Source organism: Trichoderma asperellum, chromosome 6 (assembly GCF_020647865.1).
Source record: "Trichoderma asperellum chromosome 6, complete sequence".
NCBI lineage: Eukaryota > Fungi > Ascomycota > Sordariomycetes > Hypocreales > Hypocreaceae > Trichoderma > Trichoderma asperellum.
The window spans coordinates 3,907,219-3,929,981 of NC_089420.1; the positions used below are offsets into that span (position 1 = coordinate 3,907,219).

General features: G+C 45.2%; 9 protein-coding genes across 10 annotated transcripts; 3 read left to right on the top strand and 6 right to left on the bottom strand.

Moving 5' to 3' along the window:
- Positions 1-13: 13 nt before the first annotated feature.
- Positions 14-1,697, bottom strand: TrAFT101_010723 (uncharacterized protein). The gene has a single exon (XM_024910352.2). The coding sequence runs from the start codon at positions 1,527-1,529 to the stop codon at positions 156-158; it is 1,374 nt and encodes a 457-aa protein (XP_024755549.1). The 5' UTR covers positions 1,530-1,697; the 3' UTR covers positions 14-155.
- A 1,934-nt stretch (positions 1,698-3,631) lies between these two features.
- Positions 3,632-4,118, top strand: TrAFT101_010724 (uncharacterized protein; the record flags this gene model as incomplete). The annotated part of the gene is made up of 2 exons (XM_066129048.1): positions 3,632-3,667; positions 3,954-4,118. The coding sequence occupies 2 exons, from the start codon at positions 3,632-3,634 to the stop codon at positions 4,116-4,118; spliced, it is 201 nt and encodes a 66-aa protein (XP_065985178.1).
- Positions 4,119-4,222: 104 nt separating this feature from the next.
- Positions 4,223-5,959, top strand: TrAFT101_010725 (uncharacterized protein; the record flags this gene model as incomplete). Its single annotated transcript, XM_024901368.2, has 5 exons — positions 4,223-4,722; positions 4,832-4,844; positions 4,976-5,217; positions 5,291-5,729; positions 5,792-5,959. 5 exons carry the CDS (start codon positions 4,223-4,225, stop codon positions 5,957-5,959), a joined length of 1,362 nt encoding a protein of 453 aa, XP_024755550.2.
- Positions 5,945-8,133, bottom strand: TrAFT101_010726 (uncharacterized protein). Its single transcript, XM_066129049.1, has 4 exons — positions 7,598-8,133; positions 6,909-7,542; positions 6,515-6,837; positions 5,945-6,447 (listed from the first exon to the last, which is right to left on the bottom strand). Exons 1-4 carry the CDS (start codon positions 7,814-7,816, stop codon positions 6,076-6,078), a joined length of 1,548 nt encoding a protein of 515 aa, XP_065985179.1. The 5' UTR covers positions 7,817-8,133; the 3' UTR covers positions 5,945-6,075.
- Positions 8,134-9,108: 975 nt separating this feature from the next.
- Positions 9,109-10,829, bottom strand: TrAFT101_010727 (uncharacterized protein). The gene is made up of 5 exons (XM_024902854.2): positions 10,477-10,829; positions 10,278-10,422; positions 10,088-10,198; positions 9,830-10,024; positions 9,109-9,699 (listed from the first exon to the last, which is right to left on the bottom strand). The coding sequence occupies exons 1-5, from the start codon at positions 10,536-10,538 to the stop codon at positions 9,604-9,606; spliced, it is 609 nt and encodes a 202-aa protein (XP_024755552.1). The 5' UTR covers positions 10,539-10,829; the 3' UTR covers positions 9,109-9,603.
- A 1,075-nt stretch (positions 10,830-11,904) lies between these two features.
- TrAFT101_010728 (uncharacterized protein) lies at positions 11,905-13,451 on the bottom strand. Its single transcript, XM_024907114.2, has 2 exons — positions 13,255-13,451; positions 11,905-13,196 (listed from the first exon to the last, which is right to left on the bottom strand). Exons 1-2 carry the CDS (start codon positions 13,427-13,429, stop codon positions 12,079-12,081), a joined length of 1,293 nt encoding a protein of 430 aa, XP_024755553.2. The 5' UTR covers positions 13,430-13,451; the 3' UTR covers positions 11,905-12,078.
- A 2,634-nt stretch (positions 13,452-16,085) lies between these two features.
- Positions 16,086-18,304, bottom strand: TrAFT101_010729 (uncharacterized protein). Of its 2 annotated transcripts, XM_024904248.2 has the most exons (2): positions 17,986-18,304; positions 16,086-17,922 (listed from the first exon to the last, which is right to left on the bottom strand). In XM_024904248.2, the coding sequence occupies exons 1-2, from the start codon at positions 17,987-17,989 to the stop codon at positions 16,364-16,366; spliced, it is 1,563 nt and encodes a 520-aa protein (XP_024755554.1). In that variant the 5' UTR covers positions 17,990-18,304; the 3' UTR covers positions 16,086-16,363. The 2 variants fall into 2 exon arrangements, with proteins under 2 accessions (XP_024755554.1, XP_065985180.1); XM_066129050.1 differs by having other exon boundaries at positions 16,086-18,304.
- A 293-nt stretch (positions 18,305-18,597) lies between these two features.
- Positions 18,598-20,144, top strand: GLD2 (Glycerol 2-dehydrogenase (NADP(+))). Its single transcript, XM_024909034.2, has one exon. The coding sequence runs from the start codon at positions 18,978-18,980 to the stop codon at positions 19,959-19,961; it is 984 nt and encodes a 327-aa protein (XP_024755555.2). The 5' UTR covers positions 18,598-18,977; the 3' UTR covers positions 19,962-20,144.
- A 384-nt stretch (positions 20,145-20,528) lies between these two features.
- On the bottom strand, positions 20,529-21,116 carry TrAFT101_010731 (uncharacterized protein; the record flags this gene model as incomplete). Its single annotated transcript, XM_024907115.2, has 2 exons — positions 20,529-21,062; positions 21,112-21,116. 2 exons carry the CDS (start codon positions 21,114-21,116, stop codon positions 20,636-20,638), a joined length of 432 nt encoding a protein of 143 aa, XP_024755556.1. The 3' UTR covers positions 20,529-20,635.
- Positions 21,117-22,763: the final 1,647 nt, after the last annotated feature.

The following is a 22,763-nucleotide window of genomic DNA, read 5'->3' on the forward strand; positions in this document are numbered from 1 at the left end:
CTAATGTCATAGAGGGGAAAACAAAATTACAGCGTAAGATTAAATGGCTATCATTACCTATATACTGGATTTAAATATACAGGCATCAACGCCGCAGGCGATAATCAAGATCTCCAATAGCCTTGAATATCAACATTTGAACGACCCGTAGTCTATTAGTTATTGGTGCCATGTCCACCAGTCTCATCAGCACTCATTTTCTGGGCTTGTGATTCTGTGCATGTGAATCCTATGGGATCATTGACGTTGAAGCAGTCCCAAACAACCAGCGGTTTACCATTGCTCGCGACGGTCACGTTAAAGTCTGTCACCTCGATGTTATCGCAGCCTCCAGCAGCCGAGCTGCATTGGAGATACACTGCTTCCGTCACACCAGGTCCCACAGTTCCTTGGATATTTCTCCATGTAATATCCTCTATCTTGAATAACGAAGAATCACAGTCCTGCCCAGCGTATCCAGAATAGTTTTCACATTGCCATGCGAACAATGGCTGTTGTCGTCCGCCAATCAGCTTCACATCTTCAATCGTGATGTTTCGCGCCACACCAAGTCCACCACCGCCGCCATTGGGAGGATAACCTCTCGAGATACCAGCCCATGTTTTCAGATAGGAGACGTGAGCAGTATTCTTGAGAGTGATGTTTCGGGCATAAAAATTCTCCAGGTGTTCATATTCGCCATTGTATTGGCCCATGGAGCCTATGGCAATACCTTGCCCATTCTCAAAATAGCTATCATAGACAGCGATATTGCTGGAATTCATCTTCAGTGCAATGGCATCGTCACCATTGGAAATGAACCACCTTCTGAAAGTTATGCTATCCGAATAGATGGTATCGCAGCCATCGGTATTCAGGGTGCTCCATTGGCTCGACGAGGTACTGTTCACGTAGATATCATCCAGATCCACGTGTTGGGAGTAAGTGATGGCCATTGTCCACATCTGGCTCTGAACAAAGCGTAGCCTTCGTATGACAGAGTTTGTGAGGGTGCGGAAGTTGATGTTCATAGGTCTATGGGCCAGGTTTCCTTGGCTCTTTGCCCAGTCATACCATACTTGGCCGTTGCCATCGAGGGTACCGACACCCCAGCCATCCCAAACCACGTTGTGGCCTCCAAAGTACCAAACCGTACTCTGGTTTTGGAAGCCAACCGGCATAGATACCGAAAGCCAGTAGTTGATATCGGTACTCCAGAGCATGCGGCCAAATTGATAGATGATAACATCTTGAAGATCCAGAGTTGTCATATTTGTCTGTATATTATAGACAGGGCCTGGGAATATGACGAGGCTCTTAGAGTTGCACTTGTTATTGAGAGCATCCATAATAGCTGGAGCATCATCGCCTCCGTTGGCATCTGGTTTTATGTAACAAAAATGACGGCCTTGGGCTGATGCTTGGTTTGCCCAGTGGGCCTCAGTCTGAGCCACATCTGCACTTCTACCTTCAAGGTCATGCTGGGATGCTGAAGAGAGGGCAAAGACAGCAGGCAATGCCGCTAGAATGAAATTCGAAATATGTACCATGATATAAACAAGGGTAACGAGTAGCTGATTTTTATCAAATTCTGAATAGAGCGAGGAGATTTGGGCGTATGTCAGATACCTGCGCTGCTATCTGCTTCTGATCTGACAACTCGCCGCAGTATATCTTCACTCGTCCTCTGAAGGTTGAAGACATTTCCTGCGATAGCAATCTGCTTTTATATGTACTTATGCCTACTAACTCCAGTCCATATGAGCCTCCAAAATGGCGGCGGGTATTCTCCGCCGCAAAGCACTAAGGGCCGACGCCAATGCTGTTGCCTCACGATACACACGTTGCAATGGGTGTGTTTCCTTGCGTCAAATCTCATTTACCCCTCTCTCTTTCATCTCGTGTGAATGAGTCTACACCCATGCAAACATGACCGCGTCCACATTAAATGACCATCTAAGACAAAGCAAGTATTATTAGAGCATGGCTAAATTCAGCGTGATTGACCTTCCAAGGGCGAACCAGCGGCGAATCATTTTGCACAAGCCCTTGCTAAGAGGGCAAAAAACGCTACACCAACACCTTTTGACTCCCCGCTCTCAAGATGGGTGTGGATCCGCCTCATGCCTCCCTGCGCCAAATTGTTGGTCACTTTGCTTGCCGATCCAATCAAGTGCTGAAATGACGTCTTAAGAAGTGCGTGCTGCGAAACATTCGACAGTTGCCGGCACTACGGAGATGGTAGTCTATCTACTGACCGGGTATTGCTGCCTCCTCATGACCGCTTGCATGCATGCCCTACAAGGTAGTGCTAGTGGTACTCCGTATAAGAATCCTAAAGGCGAGCTTAGTTCTTCTCGGGGCGGGCTACCCCATGTTCGGCCTTCCATCGCTTCGGGATATGAACGACACGATATTTGGATGCGTACAGCTATAAACGGACAGCGACTAGCACATATGGCACCTGTTTTAGTATTTATTTGTGGAACATGGCGGGATCGTCGGCTTCTTTGTCCTATTGTGAAGACGACACGGCATGTAAATCATCTCGTGGCCTATGCCGCATTCAACCAGGTCATTGCCGCTGGAAACGGCTGTCTGAGAGTATACCTAGATCTAGAACTGCGAGCAAGACAGATTCGTCTGGGGAAAGTGGAGCAAGATAGGATGTGCTAGTATTGCTTGAATATGCTCCGCTGTCCCCGCCCGGCAGCTCGTTGAAATTAATGCCAAGCTGCTCGATGCCGGGGTTACACTTGGCTAGTCGGCCATTATCCAATGTTTCACTCTCAGGACATGGCCGTGTTCGTGAGCAACTATGCGCGCATTGATATTATGGCAATAATATATTGAAAGCATATAGAACATACGAAGTGCTACCCCAAATTGAATTCTCGGGACCAATAGGTATTTCTTCATGAACTTATAGATGAGTCCGAAAGGTAGCTATGTCCTTTCGCGTTTCACGCAGGATGATTTCCTGAGAGACCCCTGGAATGGTCCCCTCTCACACAGTCATTGATGTCGTACGAGAACACCAGCGCTTTGCGACGCTATTAGCCAACATAATGTTACAACAGGGCAGCTTTGAGGGGGTAGAATGGGATTCTATGACGTTCCTGTGCCTTGAAGCATGCATTTTGACGTCCAATATTCATTCCCGTCGGCATTAATAACTCAAGTAATTTGGCGAGCATTAGGCTTTATGATGCCTGCTCTGTTCACATGTCCCAGAAGAGATGTGACGCACTTCTTACAGCGTAACATCTACCCACCTGAATATTGATGCTCATGACGCGAACACATGACGAGCAGTCATATTCTCTAAATATGAGTATCGGGTAAAGATCAGCGAACTCTGCTCCATGTTGCTCCATGTCTAGACTCAAGGCAAACGATAACGGCTGCTTCAGCCCTCTAATAATGGGAAACTAGGTTTCAAGACATTCTGATTAAAAACAAACTTCAATTAAGCTCGTTCAGGTAGCAGCTGTATGTAAAACATTGGGAGACCCGTGGTTTTTGTCGCTGGCTATCTGCTTCTATCAGCTTTCAATCCAAACACAGCAGCCACCAATGGCCAAGTTGAATTGAGCCAGTTAAGCTGCTGCCTTGAACCGCTAATTCACGCCAACGGGGCTTATTGGCTACAATGATAGCATCCGCGTACACTATATTTACTATTGATGTAAGCCAAACAAGCAAGCCCAACCAATATGGATGGTAGTCTATTACTAGCCCGCCAAATCACGGCTCTGATTGCGGTTGTCTGTGTGATGCAGCATGTTTCTGTTGCAAATACATACAATGGCATGCGGCATTGCGCGAAGAGAAACGAGCAGAGTGAGATTGAAAGGTGCTGAAGGTATGTAATTGAAGCAAGATACTACCAGTAACCTCATAAAGAAGCCACAAGGAAAAGAAAAGGGATACATAACATGCCAGTGCTTAAGCTAATTTCCGAGTATTGTCAGATTGGTATGTATGCATACGCGCGAGTAATTGATTCTCCTCCAGCGCCGCGGCGAACTGAAAAAAAAAACGCCTTCCAGCGACAATCACCCCGCTATTATTCACTTACTGGCATATTGGCAAAACCTCCCAGAATCCTAGCAGAGATGGAAAACTCTCCCTGCTAAGGACTCCAACGAGAAAGTCGGCGCTGCTTTTGAAAAAGAGACAGGCCACAGCGCGTTCGCGTCCCTCGCCTCGCCGGTAACGCTGCTGCTTCACGGCACATGTAATGATGGCTTCGACCACGACCGCCATCGAGCTTGCCACGAGCTCTGCTTCCAGCAACACAGGGAGCTTGCGCAACTCCAATGGCAGGAAAAACGAGGTCTCCAAAGCATTTACCGTCACCGACCACGTCCTCGAGGCGTCGCGCGAGGCCGATTCGACGGCCCCTGAAGGCGGATACGGCTGGGTCATCGTAGCCGGCGGCTTCGTTCTGCTATGGTGGTCACTCGGCACGACGTATGCCTGGGGCGTGATGCAGACCGCCCTGGTCGCTGATGGCTTGGCTGATCCGGCTGTTCTCTCGTTTGTGGGATCGCTGCAGGCAGCGCTGATCTCGGCGCTGGCAATTGTCAACTCCTTGGTGGTGCGAAAAACTGGAGTCCGCGCAGCAGCAATGCTGGGCGCGGCGTGTATGGGCGGCAGCGAGATCCTGAGCAGCTTCACGATCCACAACGTTGGCGCACTGTTTTTCACGTCGGGGGTAGTGATGGGGATTGGAGTCAGGTGAGAGCAAAAACGAACGCGATGCACTGCGTTTAATCTTCAGCCTTACACTTGAAGAAGATAATGCCTTGAGAGAGAGTATTAACGCGCATGTGTCACATACGTGTAGTCTTTGTTTCGCCGTAAGTGTTCTCCGATTATTCGCCACTTTGACGATATACACGCATACTGCTCCTCATCCTACTTCAACATAACGCATTGTTCCGGGAACTGGCCATGGAATCTCTTGAAGCTAACCTTGAACGCGATGCAGGTCATCTCTACAGTTCCATCACAATATTTTAATACCAAACGCGGCCTAGCCAATGGATTCATGTTCGCTGGAAGTGGGTTTGGAGGCGCTGCAGTCAGCTTTGCTTTAGATTCTTTAATCCAAAAACTAGGCATTGCGTGGGCGTACCGCATCCTTGGCCTCATGACTCTTGCTACAGGTCTCCCAGCCGCATGGTTGATGAAGGAGAGAATACCTGTTGAGAGGCGAGGGTTTATTGAATGGTAAGCTGTGAAACCTTTTGAATTACCATGTACCTTTGGGGGAAGAAATCGCAAGTTATTAACAGCTGTTTAGGAAGCTGTTCAAATCCCCAACATTTGTGCTCATCTTCGTCGGCAGTGCGATTGGAACTTTCCCTTTATTTGTCCCGCCGTTCTTTATTCCATTATATACAAGATCACTGGGCTTCTCGCCCAACGTTGGCGCCGGCTTGGTTGCAGGCTTCAGCTTGTCTTCCGCCGCCGGTCGCATCCTCTCAGGCTTTGCTTCCGATAAAGTCGGCTCGATTAATACCGTACTTGTGTCGTTGGTCTTGACTGCTATCACAATGCTTGCAATTTGGCCAACTTCTACGGAACTAGGACCGCTCATTGCCTTTGTCGTCATCAATGGTGCTGCCAATGGAGCTTTTTTCTCCACCATGCCAACTGCTATCAGCAAAGTGTTTGGTAGTGCCAGGGTGGCTATCGCCATGAGTATGGTAGTAACCGGCTGGGTTGGAGGCTATCTCCTGGTAAGCTGTTCTCTCTTTCAAAACTGGGGACATGGCCTGACAAGATCTCTATTCACACACAGGGCGCTCCAATCGCGGGCTACATCTTAGAAGCATTCGGTGGTACTGATGGTGGATTGCACGCGTACCGCCCTGCCATGTTTTATGCCGGTGCGCTTGCGCTTGTCTCTGGCATTTTTATACTAGCCGCACGATTTTATATCAACAAGTCTCTTCTGGCCGTGGTGTAATTCATAGAGTATTAAATTCCAATGAGATTCTAGATGACATATCCGATTCCAATTTTATTTAAAAACACCGTTTTACACGAGCAATAACACAAGCGTCCACCTGTTGACGAAAACAATTACAAATCTTTAGTCCTCTCCTCCGCTGCTGCAATCCACTCTCTAGTCTTTGCTTCGTTTCGAGGCTTCAACCCAATCTTGAATGGCTTTGGATCTGTAGTCAATGAAGTGGGCATACTATTGCATTCAATGGGATCAATAATTGGAGCCTGCGAAGGATCATCGGATGGGACAATCTGGAAGCTGGTGATGAGTCGAATATATGCCGTATAGAGCTCTCGATTAGCGAGGTGAAAGCCCGCGCATATTCGAGAACCTGCCCCATATGCGTAATGCGGTGTACCAATCTCCGTGTCTTCTATAAACCGCTCGGGAATAAATTGATCAGGAAGCTTATATCGAGATTCGTCGTAATCGGCCGCGTAAGCATTCTAAGGCAATCGTAAGCACAAACCTTTGCTGACACTTGATTGCGGTGGCATATTGAGTGATACTTACCATAAAGAACACTGTTCCAGCGGGGACGACAGAGTCCTTGTAGGGAATATCTTTGATGTTGGTACGAGGAAGACAAATTGGAATAACAGTCCAGAAGCGGAGCGTTTCTTTGACCAGCGCAGTGACGTAAGGAACCTTTTCTTCAATAAGACATTTCTCCCAAGCATCCCCATTGGGATATACATCTTGAATGGCCTGTAGGGCCTTTGCTTGAATTGCCTGGCCCTCCTTGGTAGAAAGGTATGCCATTCCCATAACAATATTACCAGGCACTGTATCCAACCCGGCAGAAACCATTGTTAGGCAAATGGATTTTAGTTCGGCTATACGAATAAGTCTTATTTAGCCCATGCTTTCAAGAATGATGAAATGAATTTACATTGGTGGCACTAACCTTCGTTAAGTTTTGCCTCTGGATCCTTGAGGACATTTCCCGTTATACATGGCTTGTCGGTACCATTGGCAATTCGCTCCTTCAAGTCATTGAGCATGTCAGTCAAATATTTGTCCCTTCTGACTCGGTATTCTTCTGCTTTGCTATTTTTCTTGCCAAAGATGCGAAGAAGAGGGATATAGTCCTGCCAGTTGTTGCTTGTTGATCGAAAGTTGGAAATCTCGCGCTCGACATGTGTAATCTCCGCCAAGAGCTCGTCGTTAATGTTGCCGTCAATGCGGAATCCATAGTTCAAGGTCAACGATGTGTTGAGTGCAAATCGTGCCATATATGGACTGGGATCCACGTCCCGCGAGCCATTCATACAGTCGTTAAGGAGCTCCTTGACGCTTACAGTAGATTCAAGATCGAGAATAGGCATATAGGACTGGACAGCTGGGCGGTTCAATGCCGTAGCAGCAGCCTTTCTGCGGCGCTTGCATGATTCGTCCCAGGGAGAAGTGCCGATTGTAAACCCCTGAGACGAGGATACTACCGAATGAAAGGTGTGAAAGGTAGGCCGAGAGATGAGAGACGACTGGTGGGTGATCCAGAAATGCTTCACTGTTTCGTAAGAATTCACGAAAAGAATACGCTGTTCGATGAACCGATGTTAGCTAAGCTACGTCTTGTAATTGAGAAATACGCACCCTATTTCCGAGGCGAGCCTGAAAAACAGGCCCATACTTTGTCGCCCATTTCTGGGCAACACGAGCGTGATCCACTCCAAGCTGCAGCAAATTGCCAAAGATAGGAACGCCGGGAATTTCAGGTATGCCTTTAATCTTTGGAGCATCAGTTGCGTTGAGGGATTTTAATAGAACGAAAATAATAGCGATGATCGCTATTCCCAGGACTTGATATGCCATAGCGGAGTTATATGTATGCTACTGGCAAGTAGCCTAGCACATTGGAATATCCGTTAATAGTCTTGTGATTCCCGAATCGCTCTTTTCAACGCTAAGAAATGTGAGGCACATAGAATATCTTCAAGACAAATAAAGCATACTCACGACAAAGAAAAAAAGAACAGACCTGATCTAGCGTTTTATAGAATTATGATAGCCGAAAGAACAGGAATGATCGGAATCGTGAATTGCTTTCATAGGCGTAAGAATGATAAACGGCGGCAAATAGAAAGTAACTTTGCTATTATAGTGAGGGGCACGAAGTAGACGGACAATGCGGGGAAGATGGCGCTTTGCGATTTGGGGAGTTGAGAGATCCGCAGCGCGCTCCCCTTACATAGTACATAGATTCTAGCGAGGAATCCGAATCCGAATCCGAATCCGAATCCAAATCCAAATCCGCTTCAGAGGCATGTCCAAGGAGTTTGGCTGTATAAGACAACAGGGTAAGCTTAGGTTATAAGACGACTCATCTAAATATACAATATACCCATGCCATAGACCATAAATGCTGTAGTCCAAGACGACTTACCATTGGCCAATCGAGTATGCACATTTCACTTGGTTGCTTCTCGTGTTGTGTATATAGTCCAGTCTTCTATCGATCGCATAAAGCTAGCTACCAGAGATTTGAGTTTACCAGTCTGGGGGCATAAATAGCAGATACTCAAACGTAAGTTAAATGTGATATTGCCAGATCATTTAGTTCGATGTTAGCCCATATTCTAAGACGGAGTTGATCAATAATGCACAGACATTAGCCTATTAGATGGGCGCCTCTACGCTACAGTAATTTTATTATATCCTTGCCAGATAAAACAGCCAGTATGTAAAAGATACATCATACAAACAAGTTCATCCATAGTGAAGTATGGAACTGTCTTGGACGAGCTTAAAAGTCTCTTGCCACGGTCCTTTAGAACACTAGGGAGTTGATGTTAGCATCGAGGGTATTCCGAGCTGGGGCGGAGCTGTCGCCTAGATAGGTGGAAAGAACCTCAGCAGGGACATACTGCTATTGGCCATTGAGACTACTTCTCCAAGCTATTGTCCTTTATTTTCTTCATGAACCGGGTGAAATACATCTCTTTGCTCTAGATTTTAATGCAAGGTTGGTAATAACTTTTGGACTACCGCGCTTCATCAGGGCCAAAGTGAAAGCTTGCCCAAATTAAGACGGGTAATATTATGGTATTGACTACTATGGATCAATTACTTTCATCTATTCTATACAAAACATAATGTTTAGCTTTCACACTTCTTCCAGACGGAATCGTACTTTATCCACGATAGTGACGCTACCACGTACATACTTTTTTTTCGGCTGATTCAGAATAACACGCATGTTCAGATACTCAGATGCTTGTGTCGAAGCCATTGGCACATCATTGTGCAAACACTCCACCTTCTCTGTCTACTGAGCAGGCCGCTAATATACGCATGGCCAATAGTTGTCTTCATTATGCATATATTCCGCCAGAAAAGTCATCTAACTAATCTCCATCTTCATTCGGTGCGAATAATGGTACAGGTCTGCACATATAATCGCTATAAAACTTGAAACTGGATGCTAAATGTGGATACCACCTACTGACAGACCCTAGCATTACTTACATAGCTTCGGATGGAAAGATGTTGTCACTCGCGTTATGCAGATGGATAACATAACTGGATCGCTCGAATTTAAATACGTAAGACTACTTTGTACATGAAGAAGACGACTAGACTTTTATTAGTGGCCGCAGCACCTATTTAGCTGTAGCTCGCTCAGCCAGGTAGGTCTTAACATTCGGGCGAGCTAGGACGGCTTCCTTCAGCTTCGTCAGTGGCTCTGACAGCGGGTTCTAGTGGCGTTTGTCAGCATTAGTGCACAAGTTTAAAATGAACAAATGCATGGAGTTTATATAAAGTCCTACAAGGGCAGGATAATTGGGAGCAATCGGGGCGATAAAGAAATATCAAGGGAGGACTAACAGGAGCACAGCCAATGCACTCGTCGTTGTCGAGAGCCTGAAAGACGGCAAAATCAACATAGGTCGGCTTGTTGCCCAGGAGATAGGGGCCGCTGGAGTCCCTCGAGTAGAAATCAGTGAACAGGCGATGGAATTTGTCGACATGTGTGGCTTGGTAGTCGGGCGACTTGGCGGTTAGCTGGGCTACCCAGCCTGTCTAGCAGCACTGTGTGAGCCAAATTTATTCGCCGCGTAGTAATGCACAATGTCTGGCACTTACTCGCCAATCATTGTAAATGTCAGATACCGCATCAACAAGGTATTTCTCATGGTTTGTTTCGCCATCGTATGCGCCAGCGCGTCGAGATAGATATCGAAGAATGGGAAGATGCTAGTATCGATATTCAGTATAACTGGGCGCTCGAGCACAGTCTATTTGCCGCGCTCGGGAGATCGGGGAGCGCACATACCTGGTAGAGCCTCAGATCATCAATCTCCAAGACGGGTAGCGTCCCAGTCAAGCTCACGTCCTTGGCTTTGTTGACAGAGGGCCATGTTTCATCGTAGGTGTATAACACATCCTCATAATCAATGTTAAGCTCATGTAAAAACAACCTGGATCACAATCAGCACCCGTCAATGTATAGGTTGTGCACCAGATGTCATTACCGGACAATTTCACCCCGCCCAAGGCTTCCCAGGCCGAAGTAGTGCAGAGTTACAGTCGACATGATGGTGATGAGATGTTAAAGGAATAATGGGGGTGTGTAGCTTATTAGGATGAATAGAATGGCAATGAATACCAGGAAAGATTTGTCTTCGGAGCACTCTCCCTCTATATATGCTCTTACGACATTGTAGCGTTGATAACTAACCTTAATGATTTCTAATAGTGTATTTTAGAGCGAGCGGATCCTACAGGGTATATAACAGAAAGCAGTGATGTCCTAACCACTTAACGACCGACAAATACTAGGCGTGTAAGGTGCAGAATACGCGGATTGTATTTCAAAATGTGTGTAAAGGTACTAGTAGTACTAATTATCTAATGCCGACTCATGCTTTACGGCCTCCATGAAAAACTTCTCTATCTAACAACATACAAGTAGATCGTTTTCTTCGGCCCCGCGCAGCAATGATTACTTATTATGTGTATTCTCTCCCCACTTAGTCTTCCTCACAAGCGGAGGCGCCGGGCAGCCGCTACGAAGTGATGCGGCGGACTGAGTAATAACCTCAGCGGCAAAAGCGGCATATGCCTGGAGTCGCCTGTAATTGGTACAGGGGTTACCGATTTCGAGGTAAATTTTCGAAGCATCTCCGAACAGGGTTTCGTTCGCGGCTATTAAAACTTTCACAGTCAATGGTACGGCGAAATACATTTTGCGACATATTCCCAAATATCACAATGCTATTATCCAAATATCGGTAAATTGTAAGGCTAATCTACAAATTACGGATTACCAGAACCAGCTTCAGATACAGTACTCCTTAGCTATCTAAAGTTTTCGTCGTTAATCCGGGTACCGAGCAGGTTCTTCCTCTATGGTTCACTAGAGGATGAGTTCCTCAGAAAATTGTATTAACAGCAACTTTAGCAGCTGACTATGAGAATAAAGCTTTGTTTTTGCCCACAGCTGAGGATTTTAGCAGCTACAATTCGCCTAGCAAATGGCTGGAACTGCCATTTGTAGTTTCTACAGTTCAAGTCTCGCTTAAAGAAAGTCATGAGTAGCCGCAAACTCTTTAAACGTGTATTGGTGGAAGGTATAGTGAAGCCAAATATCTTCAAAATAATATATAGAATGCTTCGCAAGGTCAGACAAACGATTTAGCCTCATATCGTGATATGATGGGCTAATGGTCGAACTCGATATTACTTTGTATTCGAATGGCTACAGGTGAAAGAGCGTTTGGAGATTTTAGGGATGTATATTGACTTGCCTTAATATATTAACTTTTTGTAATGGAATGAGACGCATTTAGAATGCATATTGTGAATTAAACGATCTTACCTTTACCACAATTGTTCTCGAGACTGTAGAGCACATAGGCAGAGAGCCATGATAGTGAATTTATGAAATAATGAGTCTATAGTCCTGAAGTTCATTGTTGAAAAGTAATTCCTATGTAGTAAAATATATATATACGCTCCTTATTAAGATCAATTATTAAGATCAAATGTAGTTTCAGTTCTGGATAACTTGTCTAATTAATAGACGTACATTGCTGAAGAAATATCCTAGTGATTCAAGAGAGCTTTTGCAACTCTTACCTAAATCCAGCGCAGACATCCTGGTAAACATTTTGCTCCAAGGCAGCAGCATTGGTAGGGATATAGTTGAGGTAGGTAGCATATGAGTAGGTCCATCTAGGATCGTTCAGCTCAGTCTTCCAAGTCCAGTAGATCCATCCGTCCATTCCTGGGGATTCATATAGCTGCTGCTGAGCAGTCCAGAACTTTGTGAAGAAGGCAGCGTCGCTCCAATCAACGCCTGATGTCATGCTCCATTCACCAGTGATCTCAAAGTTCTGGCCATTCACAACGCGAGAATCGGTGCACGCGCTATGCATGAGCGAATATTGGTCGCCATTATTGTTACCCAGAGCGAATCCAATGTAGTTGTGGTCGTCAAATCCAGTCATGGGATCATTGGCCACTGCAGAGTTGGAGCGAGGGTCACCAGAGCCCCATTTGCTGGACATGAATTGCACATGTAACTTTTTGTTGCTAGCAACATTTAGGGCAGCCTCAGCATCACGGACAGCCTTCAATGCGGCAGGATAGTAAGTCTGCACCAAACCTGGATTTTCACCAGGAGCAGGGTAGCGGCCGTTTGCATCGTGGTTAGAAACAGGCTCGTTCAGAACTTCGATCATGCCAACAGTGGAGTACGCCGGATTAGTATGGATACGGTTCGTCATCCATGATAGCCACTTCTCGGCGCGGCCAAAGTCGTATGAGTTGAAGAAGCCAGCAGGGTTAGGATTTTGACCTGTGAATGGGTCTTGTTGCTGACCACCAGGTGCGCCATGGAGATCAATGATGACGTAGATTCCCAAATCAGCGGCCTTCTGAACTACTGCATCCAGATATGGGAGCATGGCATCACCATCAGCAAATGGTTCGCTGGATGTGTCGACGATAGCTGTGTAGGACCAGTAGCCAATGGGAATACGTATAGTGTTCAGGCCGACATCGTGAACCGATTGAACGGTAGCTGGAGTGATCCAGCTGCTCCAGTGAGTCTTAAACTTTTGATTGCCTGCCGCACGATTGTTGCCCATATAGTTATTAAGCATGCAATCAAACTCAGATGCAGCGTTGTTACAGCCCATCACATCGTTCCACTCGGTCGGCATCATCCATGGCTCACAGATAAGCCAGCCTAAAATCCCATGTAAGCGTCCTATTTCATTCTAGAAATTAATCGTATCTGAGCCTACCACCGAAGTTGACACCTCTGATCTTCGTCACACCAGAAGCTAACGAAGGTTCAAATCGTTTGCCAAGCTTCTCAAAGCGAGCCGTTTGGTTGAAGGCCGCTAGATCTCGATCTTGAGGAAGCCAGGCGTAAGCAGTGCCCGCCAGCAGAGCCGGGGCAACAATGGAGTATCGCATCTTGATGCTGGCTATAGAAATTGGTCAAGCCCTGTCGGTGATGGTAGTAAAATCTTCAACTTAGATGCTGGGAACTATGTCAACTTATATATAGGCTTGATGGAATACTTTGTGGAATAACATTTAGCTGTTTCGCCGATTAGACATTTTGAGTACATGATTTGATGGCAGCCTGCAATAGTTCAATACCTAGCCAGCTGTGATGCTAGTATAAGCTAGCTTGTATAGCACTAACGTCAACAACTGTGGCATGTGTAGCAAAACAATCGACGGCCCGATTAGTGCAGGAGTGCAGGATCTCTATTATTAACTTTTTACTTGTAAACAATTTACTAGCCTAATTAAGAATCTGGTCAGGCTTACTGTTGCATATAGTTTCAAAACTGCTCCGTAGAGTGGATATCACCACTCCTTTTCGGCTGCTTTTCGTCCTCGTGTTCTATACTTGTAGACACTAGAGGCCGCTAGTCTTTGCCAAAGGGGGAATGAGCAATCTTATTAGTTTACAGATGCATAATAATAAGCCAATCTATGAATAACCGGGCAGAACGGGGGCAATCTGAGTCCAGGATCGGAAATTTTAGAAAGCATTGGGAGCTGTGGAGTATATCCGTTGTACTCTGTAGTGGTCGTCAGACTTTCTTTAGTGTACTCGCAATATACAAAGGGGCTGTGGTGGCGCGTTCAGCCCAGTAATAAGGGGCTACAGTTCCCGTCTCTGTCCTACGATTTGCCAAGCGCAAGGTTCTCACGCAATAGGTCGATCAGGCTTGAACGCTACAGTAACAGCCAAGTGCACCAGGCTTCTACGGCAAGGTAAAACCGGTTGAAAATGGCGAGTCCCTGTTGCCGCCACTCTATATGAGAATAATGTAGAGGCTTTGGGTGCTTAACAACTAGAATTCCCTAGCGACATGCTATCATGGCTAGTAGCTTATGTACCTATATCATCTGACGAAATTTCTGAACTTTGCTCACACTATCCTAGAGCGGCAACTAGCTGTATCCAAAAGAAGCAGTTAGGTGAGTTAATTACGCAACACACGGGATGTGGTATGGAGCGTTAGACGACAAAACTCGGATTACAATACTCTTTATTGATCAATGCACCGATTATAACTCGCAAAGCTAGCTGCACATAGAAAGCAGCTAGTTGCCAATAAAGCAGGCTCTTGCAATAGCGTGCACTACACCAGTTATTCTGAGACAAAAAAGATTTGTCTTGTGAGCGTTTACAGTATTTTTACGAGCAATAAGTAACAGCCGTGCTTACTGGCAGAGGGTTCGGAAGCAGCCATTTGTAAATAGAGCATATCCATATTCATAAATGATCACTAATGCTTTGAAGAGGGGTAGCATGTAGTAATGATGTAGAAGGAGGAAATACGAAATACTAGCTCATACGTATCGAATAGAAAAAAAAGACAGAAAAAAGAGAGAAAACAAGGGGGCTTGTACACTTGCTCTTCCAGTGCCAAAAAAGGAAACAGCGCTTATAACGGAAAGCCAACTCATGCCGTGCATATGGTGATATGTAAAAATATTTATTGGCGTACGCTTTCTAGTTACCAACCTCGCGAGTGAGAAAAAAATACAGGTGGATAGAAGTTTATATCTCTCTCGATGTAGTTAAACTTGGGTGGTAAAGAAGTTACTCTATGTGACACAAATGTGCTGAAATAATATTTTAAACGCTTGAAGGTTATATAATTTAAATAGAAAGTTCGAATATAATGTCGTAGTTTGTAAGGAGTTCCAGTGCCCAGCCCCTCAAGATTTAGATCGAGGCCCCAAAAAATTTCCTTTCTCAAACTAAAAGGTAGCGGATGTAGGATTTGAACCTACCGTCCTTATGCTCAGATGTCCTACCAGTGGCTGACTTCATAAATAGATCCAGTAACAACGTTGGGGAAGATCATGAGATTGGTGGATCTTGGCGTCATTAATAATTTTGTCCTACAACACACTGTTTTTTTTAGTGGCACCTTCTGTAAAGACACTTCTTTTTCTCCATTTTTCTTCCTCTTAAAAAAAAACCCCCCCTCTACTAGTTTGCTGGTTCAAGCTCAAACTTGTCGTAAAATCCTCAAGAAACTATGCACTACTTAAGCGTTATGGACCTGGCTTAAGCTTCGACTCGGCTTTTGGAGCTTTATAAGCTGCTCTTATAACGAAAACAGTAGTCAAAAAGGTAAAAAGAAAATTTTGAACATATTCCAGAAACACCGCAGTACTCCTCTCTTTAGTGGTGAGATACGAGTTTATTTTTGGTATAGAAGCTATATTTTTAACCGGTAATATGCTAGTCCCCCATGAAAGAAATGTGTCTATCGAATGATGAATAGCCACATATATTAAATAATTGTTTTCATTATCTGTTGGATGTAAAAGCGTTTCTATGCTGGGAATTTTTATGCTCAATTTCTCATCAGAATATTAACCACCAAATTGCCAAGCTGCCATAAGAGCTCTAAGTATTTCTATAGCTCCCACTTTATTGCGTTGTGCTGCTTCGTTTTCACAGAATAATGGCAATTCTATTCGCTTTACGTCTTCTCCCTGATCTCGGCTATCACCATGCTTTTTTTTTTTTTTTTTTTTTTTTTTAAAGGCGGGCGGGATTACACTTGTACATGACACAGACTGGTGATTGGATAAGCGGATGTATATTCTGAGTAGTGACCAGATGTGAAGCTTAAGTCTATAAAAAAGGAAAAATACTATGTAACTTTTCAATGTAAATACAATCAGCTAGGTGGCGGTCGCCTGCCGTGGCACTTAATTGTGGCATATATGAAAGATGCCACTCTTTATCAATGTCGCTATGATGTCTATTCCTTTTTTTTCTTGGCATATAATACCCCAGTTCATTCCATTTCATAAACCCATTTCGAAATTTCAAGCAATTTTTGTCCATATCGCATAGTAGTCCACTTACTCAATCGCCGATGCAACATGCTTGGAGCCGTGCAGCACAGGATTGACGCGGTCATCCCACTCAAATCTAAACGACTCTCCAAGTTCCTTACGGCAGGCAGATTTCACAGCCTCCAGCACATTAGGGAAGACGCCGAAGTTGGCAGGGTTGGATTCATCATTCTCGCCGCCTTGGAATACACCAGTACGCACCAAGCATGTGTTCCAGCCATACATGTTTCCGCCAATGATGTCCGAGGCCGGGTTATCGCCAACCATGTAGATGTTTTCAGGGATACGCTCTTCGCCATGCAGCTGCTCCATCCATGATGCGATGACCTCGTCGGCATATTTATATGTGGCCATCTCAGGCTTTCCGTACACCACACGTTCGAGATCAACCCCCGTGAGCGCCTTGTACATAGCCTCGAGACCGATTCTGAATGTGCCTTGGCTCATACGAGGAATAGGATGCTCAGTAGGGCATAGCATATCGCCTTGTGAGAAATAGATGGGGATTCGCTGAGAAACTGGATCGGCGGCAATAGTACCCAGTCGACCATCCTCAGATCGCAACAAATCAATGATGATTTGCATGTCGGTGGCGTAGTCTCTTGAGTCGGAGAAAACAAGGATGGCCTCGATGTTGGTCTGGGAAAAATCACGAGGCCGTGAGCTGGCACGCTCTTCGTCTGTGAAGACGCGATAGGGCGCGATCGTAGTGTCCCATGCGACAATGTCGTTTGGCACCACGATGTCGCGGAATCCATACTGTTCCGCCACCTCTCGGCAGCGATATCCCTCGCCACCAACTACTAGCACTGTGTTATAGTACTCCGCCAGAGCGCGCATTGGAGTGTGTGACTGGATAAACTGCTCGGTATTGACAGGATTCTGCAAGATCTTGGCTAGCTGCTGCGTGCGGGCCAGCTCTGGTTTACCTGATCCGTTGGTCAGGAATATGTGAGGAATCTTGATTCCAAGCTCGTTATCTCCGTTCAGGATCTCCAGTGCTCTCTTTCCCTCTGGGATCAGACGATCGCCATGCACTAAGACACCATCGATATCGAAGACAAATGCCATGTTCTTGGCTTTCTTAGCTTTATCTGCCGATATGTCTTGGATTTGAGCTGCCAAAATGTCCCTTGTGTGCTGGATGGGAACTGCGCCTGACCCCAAAACTGCATCTCGGTCGATATGGTGGACAGAGCTGAGGCGAGACTGTCTCTTGGAACGTGGGATTGGGAGTGAGGTCCCGAAAGAATTCCGAGAAGCCCTTCTATCCCTCATTGAGGGCGACAGGGAGAGGTTGTGCATATACTTTGACGCATCGGCGTGAGGAGACCTTGTGGCAGGTATCTCAATCGCATCATGAGAAATCGAGGTTGGTGACATTGGAATAGCTAGAGCCCCCTCATGAATTGTGTTTGTAGCGTGATCGCCGGCGGCATTTTGCTGGCTGCTCTGCACAGGCTGTGTAGGCGTCTCCACGCCAAAATCGGCATCATCGAATGTAGCCATGGTGGTTATGATGTACGGAGAATAGGAGATGATTGTGTAATGGGTTTCAACATCTGCTGACAGCACGGAATTCTTTCTTTAATACCCGGCTGCGGAAGAACATATATAGAAGAGCTCACCCATTGAAGGAGTGGAGTTAGTAGAGCTGTTTTTTCGATTGCAAGATACACCGGTCTGCACATGAAGGTTTGTTCATGATTCAGCTCTGATGTCATCGCTCCCATATGAAAACACCGGTCGCCTCAAATCCACACTCTCTCCCTTTTTCACCGTCGTTGTTGCATTTTTCGAGGACCACTCTCTGTGCCACATTTGCCAACTCAGTCCAATAGAAAGTGAAATCTGCCTGTTGTTTAAGGAGAACGTCGTCATCGTCGGCACTCGGTCGGCATTAGTTAACATTCGTCTTATCCACCGCTTATCCTGCCAGTGGGCACAATTCCACCTTGAAGTTGATTTCGGTGTAAGAGATTTCGAAATATGGAGCCGCCGTATGGGCCAGTCGGATGGGCCGGCTCCAGTTGATAGCATGGTTGAGGCGCAAACAAGCCCAGAAAGATGGAGAATGCGGGTCTGCTGTGGCTGTTTCAGATCATGGCATTCGTCAACTATGTGGACAGAATGGCACGCCAGCACGTGCCGAAGTCTATTATCTCTGGCTATCAGCATAATGTCTAGGGGCGAAACTTCGTGAAAAAAAAGGTAGATCTTTTATTATAGTTCTCAAGGAGCCATATTTTACCCGCCTCTTGCGTCATGATATACGATTAAAGTGGGTAAATAATCATCTTAGCTACATTAGTTATTCCACTATTGTGGGCAATCCTCGTTGAGTCGCATCATTGTGGATAATTTTTATAGCATCACTGCCTCAGCTGCTGAACTTTTGAGCGTTTTGATCTCACCGCTAAGAGGGATTATTCTATAAGAAACGACGAGCTCAGAAACTGATCCACGTTACTTGGCAAGGGTTGGATGGCCTTTATCTAAAAGAATCCGCAGCGATAACGATATCTTCTCGCCATATCTCGGCTTTATACGCGGAGGGAATATTCACTTCATTCAACCTACTTGAGACTTCGCTTTCTCAGTGGCGAGATTGAGCTTCACAATGGCGACAGACACAAGTCAAAAGACTCTCTCTTCGAGGACCTATACCCTCAACACCGGAGCCAAGATACCTGCCGTTGGTTTCGGCACTTTTGCCAATGAGGGGGCCAAGGGCGAGACATACGCAGCTGTTACGAAGGCTTTGGATGTCGGATATCGGCACCTCGACTGTGCGTGGTTTTATCACAATGAAGACGAAGTTGGCGACGCGATAAGAGATTTCCTCGCTCGTCGACCCGATGTAACCCGCAAGGATTTGTTTATCTGCACAAAGGTTTGGAACCATCTTCACGAACCAGAGGATGTGAAGTGGAGCGCCAAGAATTCATGCGAAAACCTCAAGGTTGACTACATTGACCTGTTTCTTGTGCATTGGCCAATTGCGGCTGAGAAGAATGCGGACAGGACGGTGAAGCTAGGCCCGGATGGGAAATACGTCATCAACAAGGCCTTGACGGAAAATCCTGAGCCAACATGGCGGGCTATGGAGGAACTGGTTGACAGCGGCATCGTGAAGGCGATCGGCGTATCCAACTGGACTATACCAGGGCTGAAGACGCTTCTAGGACTCGCAAGAATCAAGCCAGCAGTGAACCAGATTGAAATCCATCCTTTCCTACCCAACGAAGAGCTCGTGGCGTTCTGCTTCCAAAACGGAATCTTGCCCGAGGCCTACTCACCCCTGGGTTCACAAAATCAAGTGCCAACGACTGGAGAGCGAGTGCGGGATAATCCAACTCTCAACGCGGTTGCAGATCGAAGCGGTTACAGCCTTGCTCAGATTCTCCTGGCTTGGGGTCTAAAGAGAGGTTATGTTGTTCTACCCAAGAGCTCAACCCCAAGTCGCATTGAGAGCAATTTCATAATTCCGGACTTGAGTGACGAGGACTTTGCAGCGATTGAAAAAGTTGCGGAAGGACGACATGTTCGGTTTGTGAATATGAAGGATACTTTTGGTTACGACGTTTGGCCTGAAGACAAATAAGTTAGTGTAAATGAATCATTCGGTTCACAAAAAGAGATTCAGATCTCACCGGGCTATAGGGACAGCAGAGCGTGCATATTTGTGACATGCAAATTTATTATGTAGGATAACAAAGGCTTTATAATTAAAAGGTTACGCAGAAAATGGACAAGAGTCTTCCTCTACAATTTCAAATATATTTACTGCTGATGCGTAACATGTATACTTATGCGTATGGTTGTAGTAGTATGGATATGGTGCCCACCTGCTCATTTGTAAGAAATGGCTATATTCCATGTTGACCCTTCCTTTGATATCACACATTAAAAATTGCGGTCTTGAATGGCTTGAGAGAATTTCAAATTCTATACAGGCTCTAACAATTGATAATACATGCTTCTTCAAGAACTTTGATCAATAAAATACCATCAACCGGGCGAGGTACAGTAGCGACCGAAATGAGTGTCTGCCTTTGTCATTATCAAGTTTCTCCCCGCACGAACCAACTTTGCGAACCTGTGGCTGGTAAAGTGCGAACTTCCTCTCATCTCATGTACTATTTTATGGCGGTCCTGAGTTCCATTCGTTTTTGGATGAAGTGCCATTTCCGGCACCTGGCTGCGGCTACCGTCGCCACTACCTTATCAGCTAACTTGCAGTATGTATAACAGGTGTAGCACCAATTGACATCTTATTTAGCAGGGGAAATGAACCGTGCAGTGGTCCTCGGTTACTGACACTGCTCCCGTATGAATCTCGGGCGATTTAACCTTGCCGATATACTTGTGGCCATTCTTCTTAATGTGACAACCATACCAAGAATTATTTGCATAGTCCCAATTGGCATGAATCTTAACACCTGTCTTGCTACCGATTTTTTCTCCTTTAATGCCTCGCTGAAATGTCCCATTATCAGCGTCTTCATTCATCTTGTGATGAAACTTCTTGCCGCCTCCGGTAATTGTAATTCCAAAATCGTTATAAGAAAAAGGTGCTTGGCCAGGGCCACCATCACCCTCGCTGTTTGTACCAACAAAATTGGCAAGACAGATTGAGCGACCTTCAAGAGGAGCTGCAGATGCAGCGCCAAGAATAGCTTGGAAAGTAAGAATATATGAGATCCTATAGTAAGAGGTTAGTTAAGTATCGTAATTATAAGATTAAAACTTACTTCATTTTAAATATTTAGCGTTTAGATTGTTATTGTATGGGACTTAAACTGAGGGAGAGAATGACGATTTTTAGATGGATGAATGAGGCTGAACCGGCTATTTATCATTATGATACAAAGTATGCTTTTATATATGAATTCTCGTCATGTCAACTGCAGCCTCTCGCTGCGCACTAGAACCGCGAGCGCGAGCGCGAGCTACACCGGCATAGCAACACCCCCCGACCTTACGAAAGGTGGAGTCTTAATTGCTTTAGAGAGACTCTGGAGCTTTAACTCCGTATCAAATCCTCTGTAAGCCTTTAGCTGAAAGGAAGCAGGAAGATAAGTTGGTTACAGCACAGACATTCATTGTGAGTGGGGTGTGAACAATTCGATTTGCACTCTTCGCTTCGATGTCAGATCGGATCTCGAATGGAATCATGTTTGAAACATATATCCATTTTAGGAATCCCTTTCACAAACGTTACCGCCGGAATGGCTCAAAATGGGAAACCGAATCATCTCAATTATTTGTATTGGGTGGCCAAAAGTTGAAAAGCGAGATGAAACACGTTACACACCTAAGAAGTACAAACACTTTGCAATGTGCAAGACCTTTGTATCGAATGCACCTTATAGTTCTAAATTTATTCTCTAGATTCAGTATGGTGCATTGTTTTCGTGATTTGAATTACTCTTTTTTTTTTTTTTTTGTTTTTTTTTTAACAATATACACCACAACTTGATCGATGCGCGGATCTGGTAGACTGCGCGTTGTCAAGTTAAGGTGACTTGATGTAAATGACTGGAAAAAAGGGTCTCGATTCTAGTTAATTGCAGTAACAACTTTCGGGAAGCGCGATGTTACATTAAAGTGGCTCAGTTTTTGCCAAGACCGAAATTTGTATCTCCGTTGATTAACAAAATATTTTGCGGAGGCGAAAATCGAGCATTTAATTGGTCGCCGAACGGCTGGTCGTTAAAGATTGGAGGTAGCTGAAGCTAGTGCTTACTTATTTAATCCATACTCTCTGTCTAGAAGCAATTATCAGCTTCGCTTAATATTCTTTGGTAGTAAGAGCAACTATTCCTGCTGCCTAAATATAATCAGTGGAATTGATTAGGAAGGTATACATATAACTCTTTAGAAATAGAAGCAGTTATTACTGCTGCCTGGAAGAATTCCTGTTACACTACGTTAAGATAAGGTAGAGTTCCTACCCCTGTGTTTATTTCCCCATTTATCAATGACGCAACGGGATTTAGGATATAACCATAATCCCACTTTACATATTTAACCAACATAATATAGCATAGACTATGTGCTTGCAATGGCTGAGTCTGGGGGTCACAGTATCAATCAAGTCTCTTGCTATTCTATCAAGGCATGGGAACTCAGCTATAGACAACAAAATGATTTGCGATCAAACACACAAATCGTAGGCTGACCTGTTCTTTAGCTGGCTGTAGAGCTCATAGAGCGAGAACACGTTGGGAAACCATGTGATATAGCCTCTGAGACCGGATTGCTAAGGAGGCCGCCACGATACTAAAATTATGATGGTTTCGCTCTTATAAGCCACAATAAATGGAATACTTTTGTATAAGCTAAATCTTTTGAAGAAGGGTTGTGTAAGTATGAATGAAGTATTCCGTAATTCTAATACCTT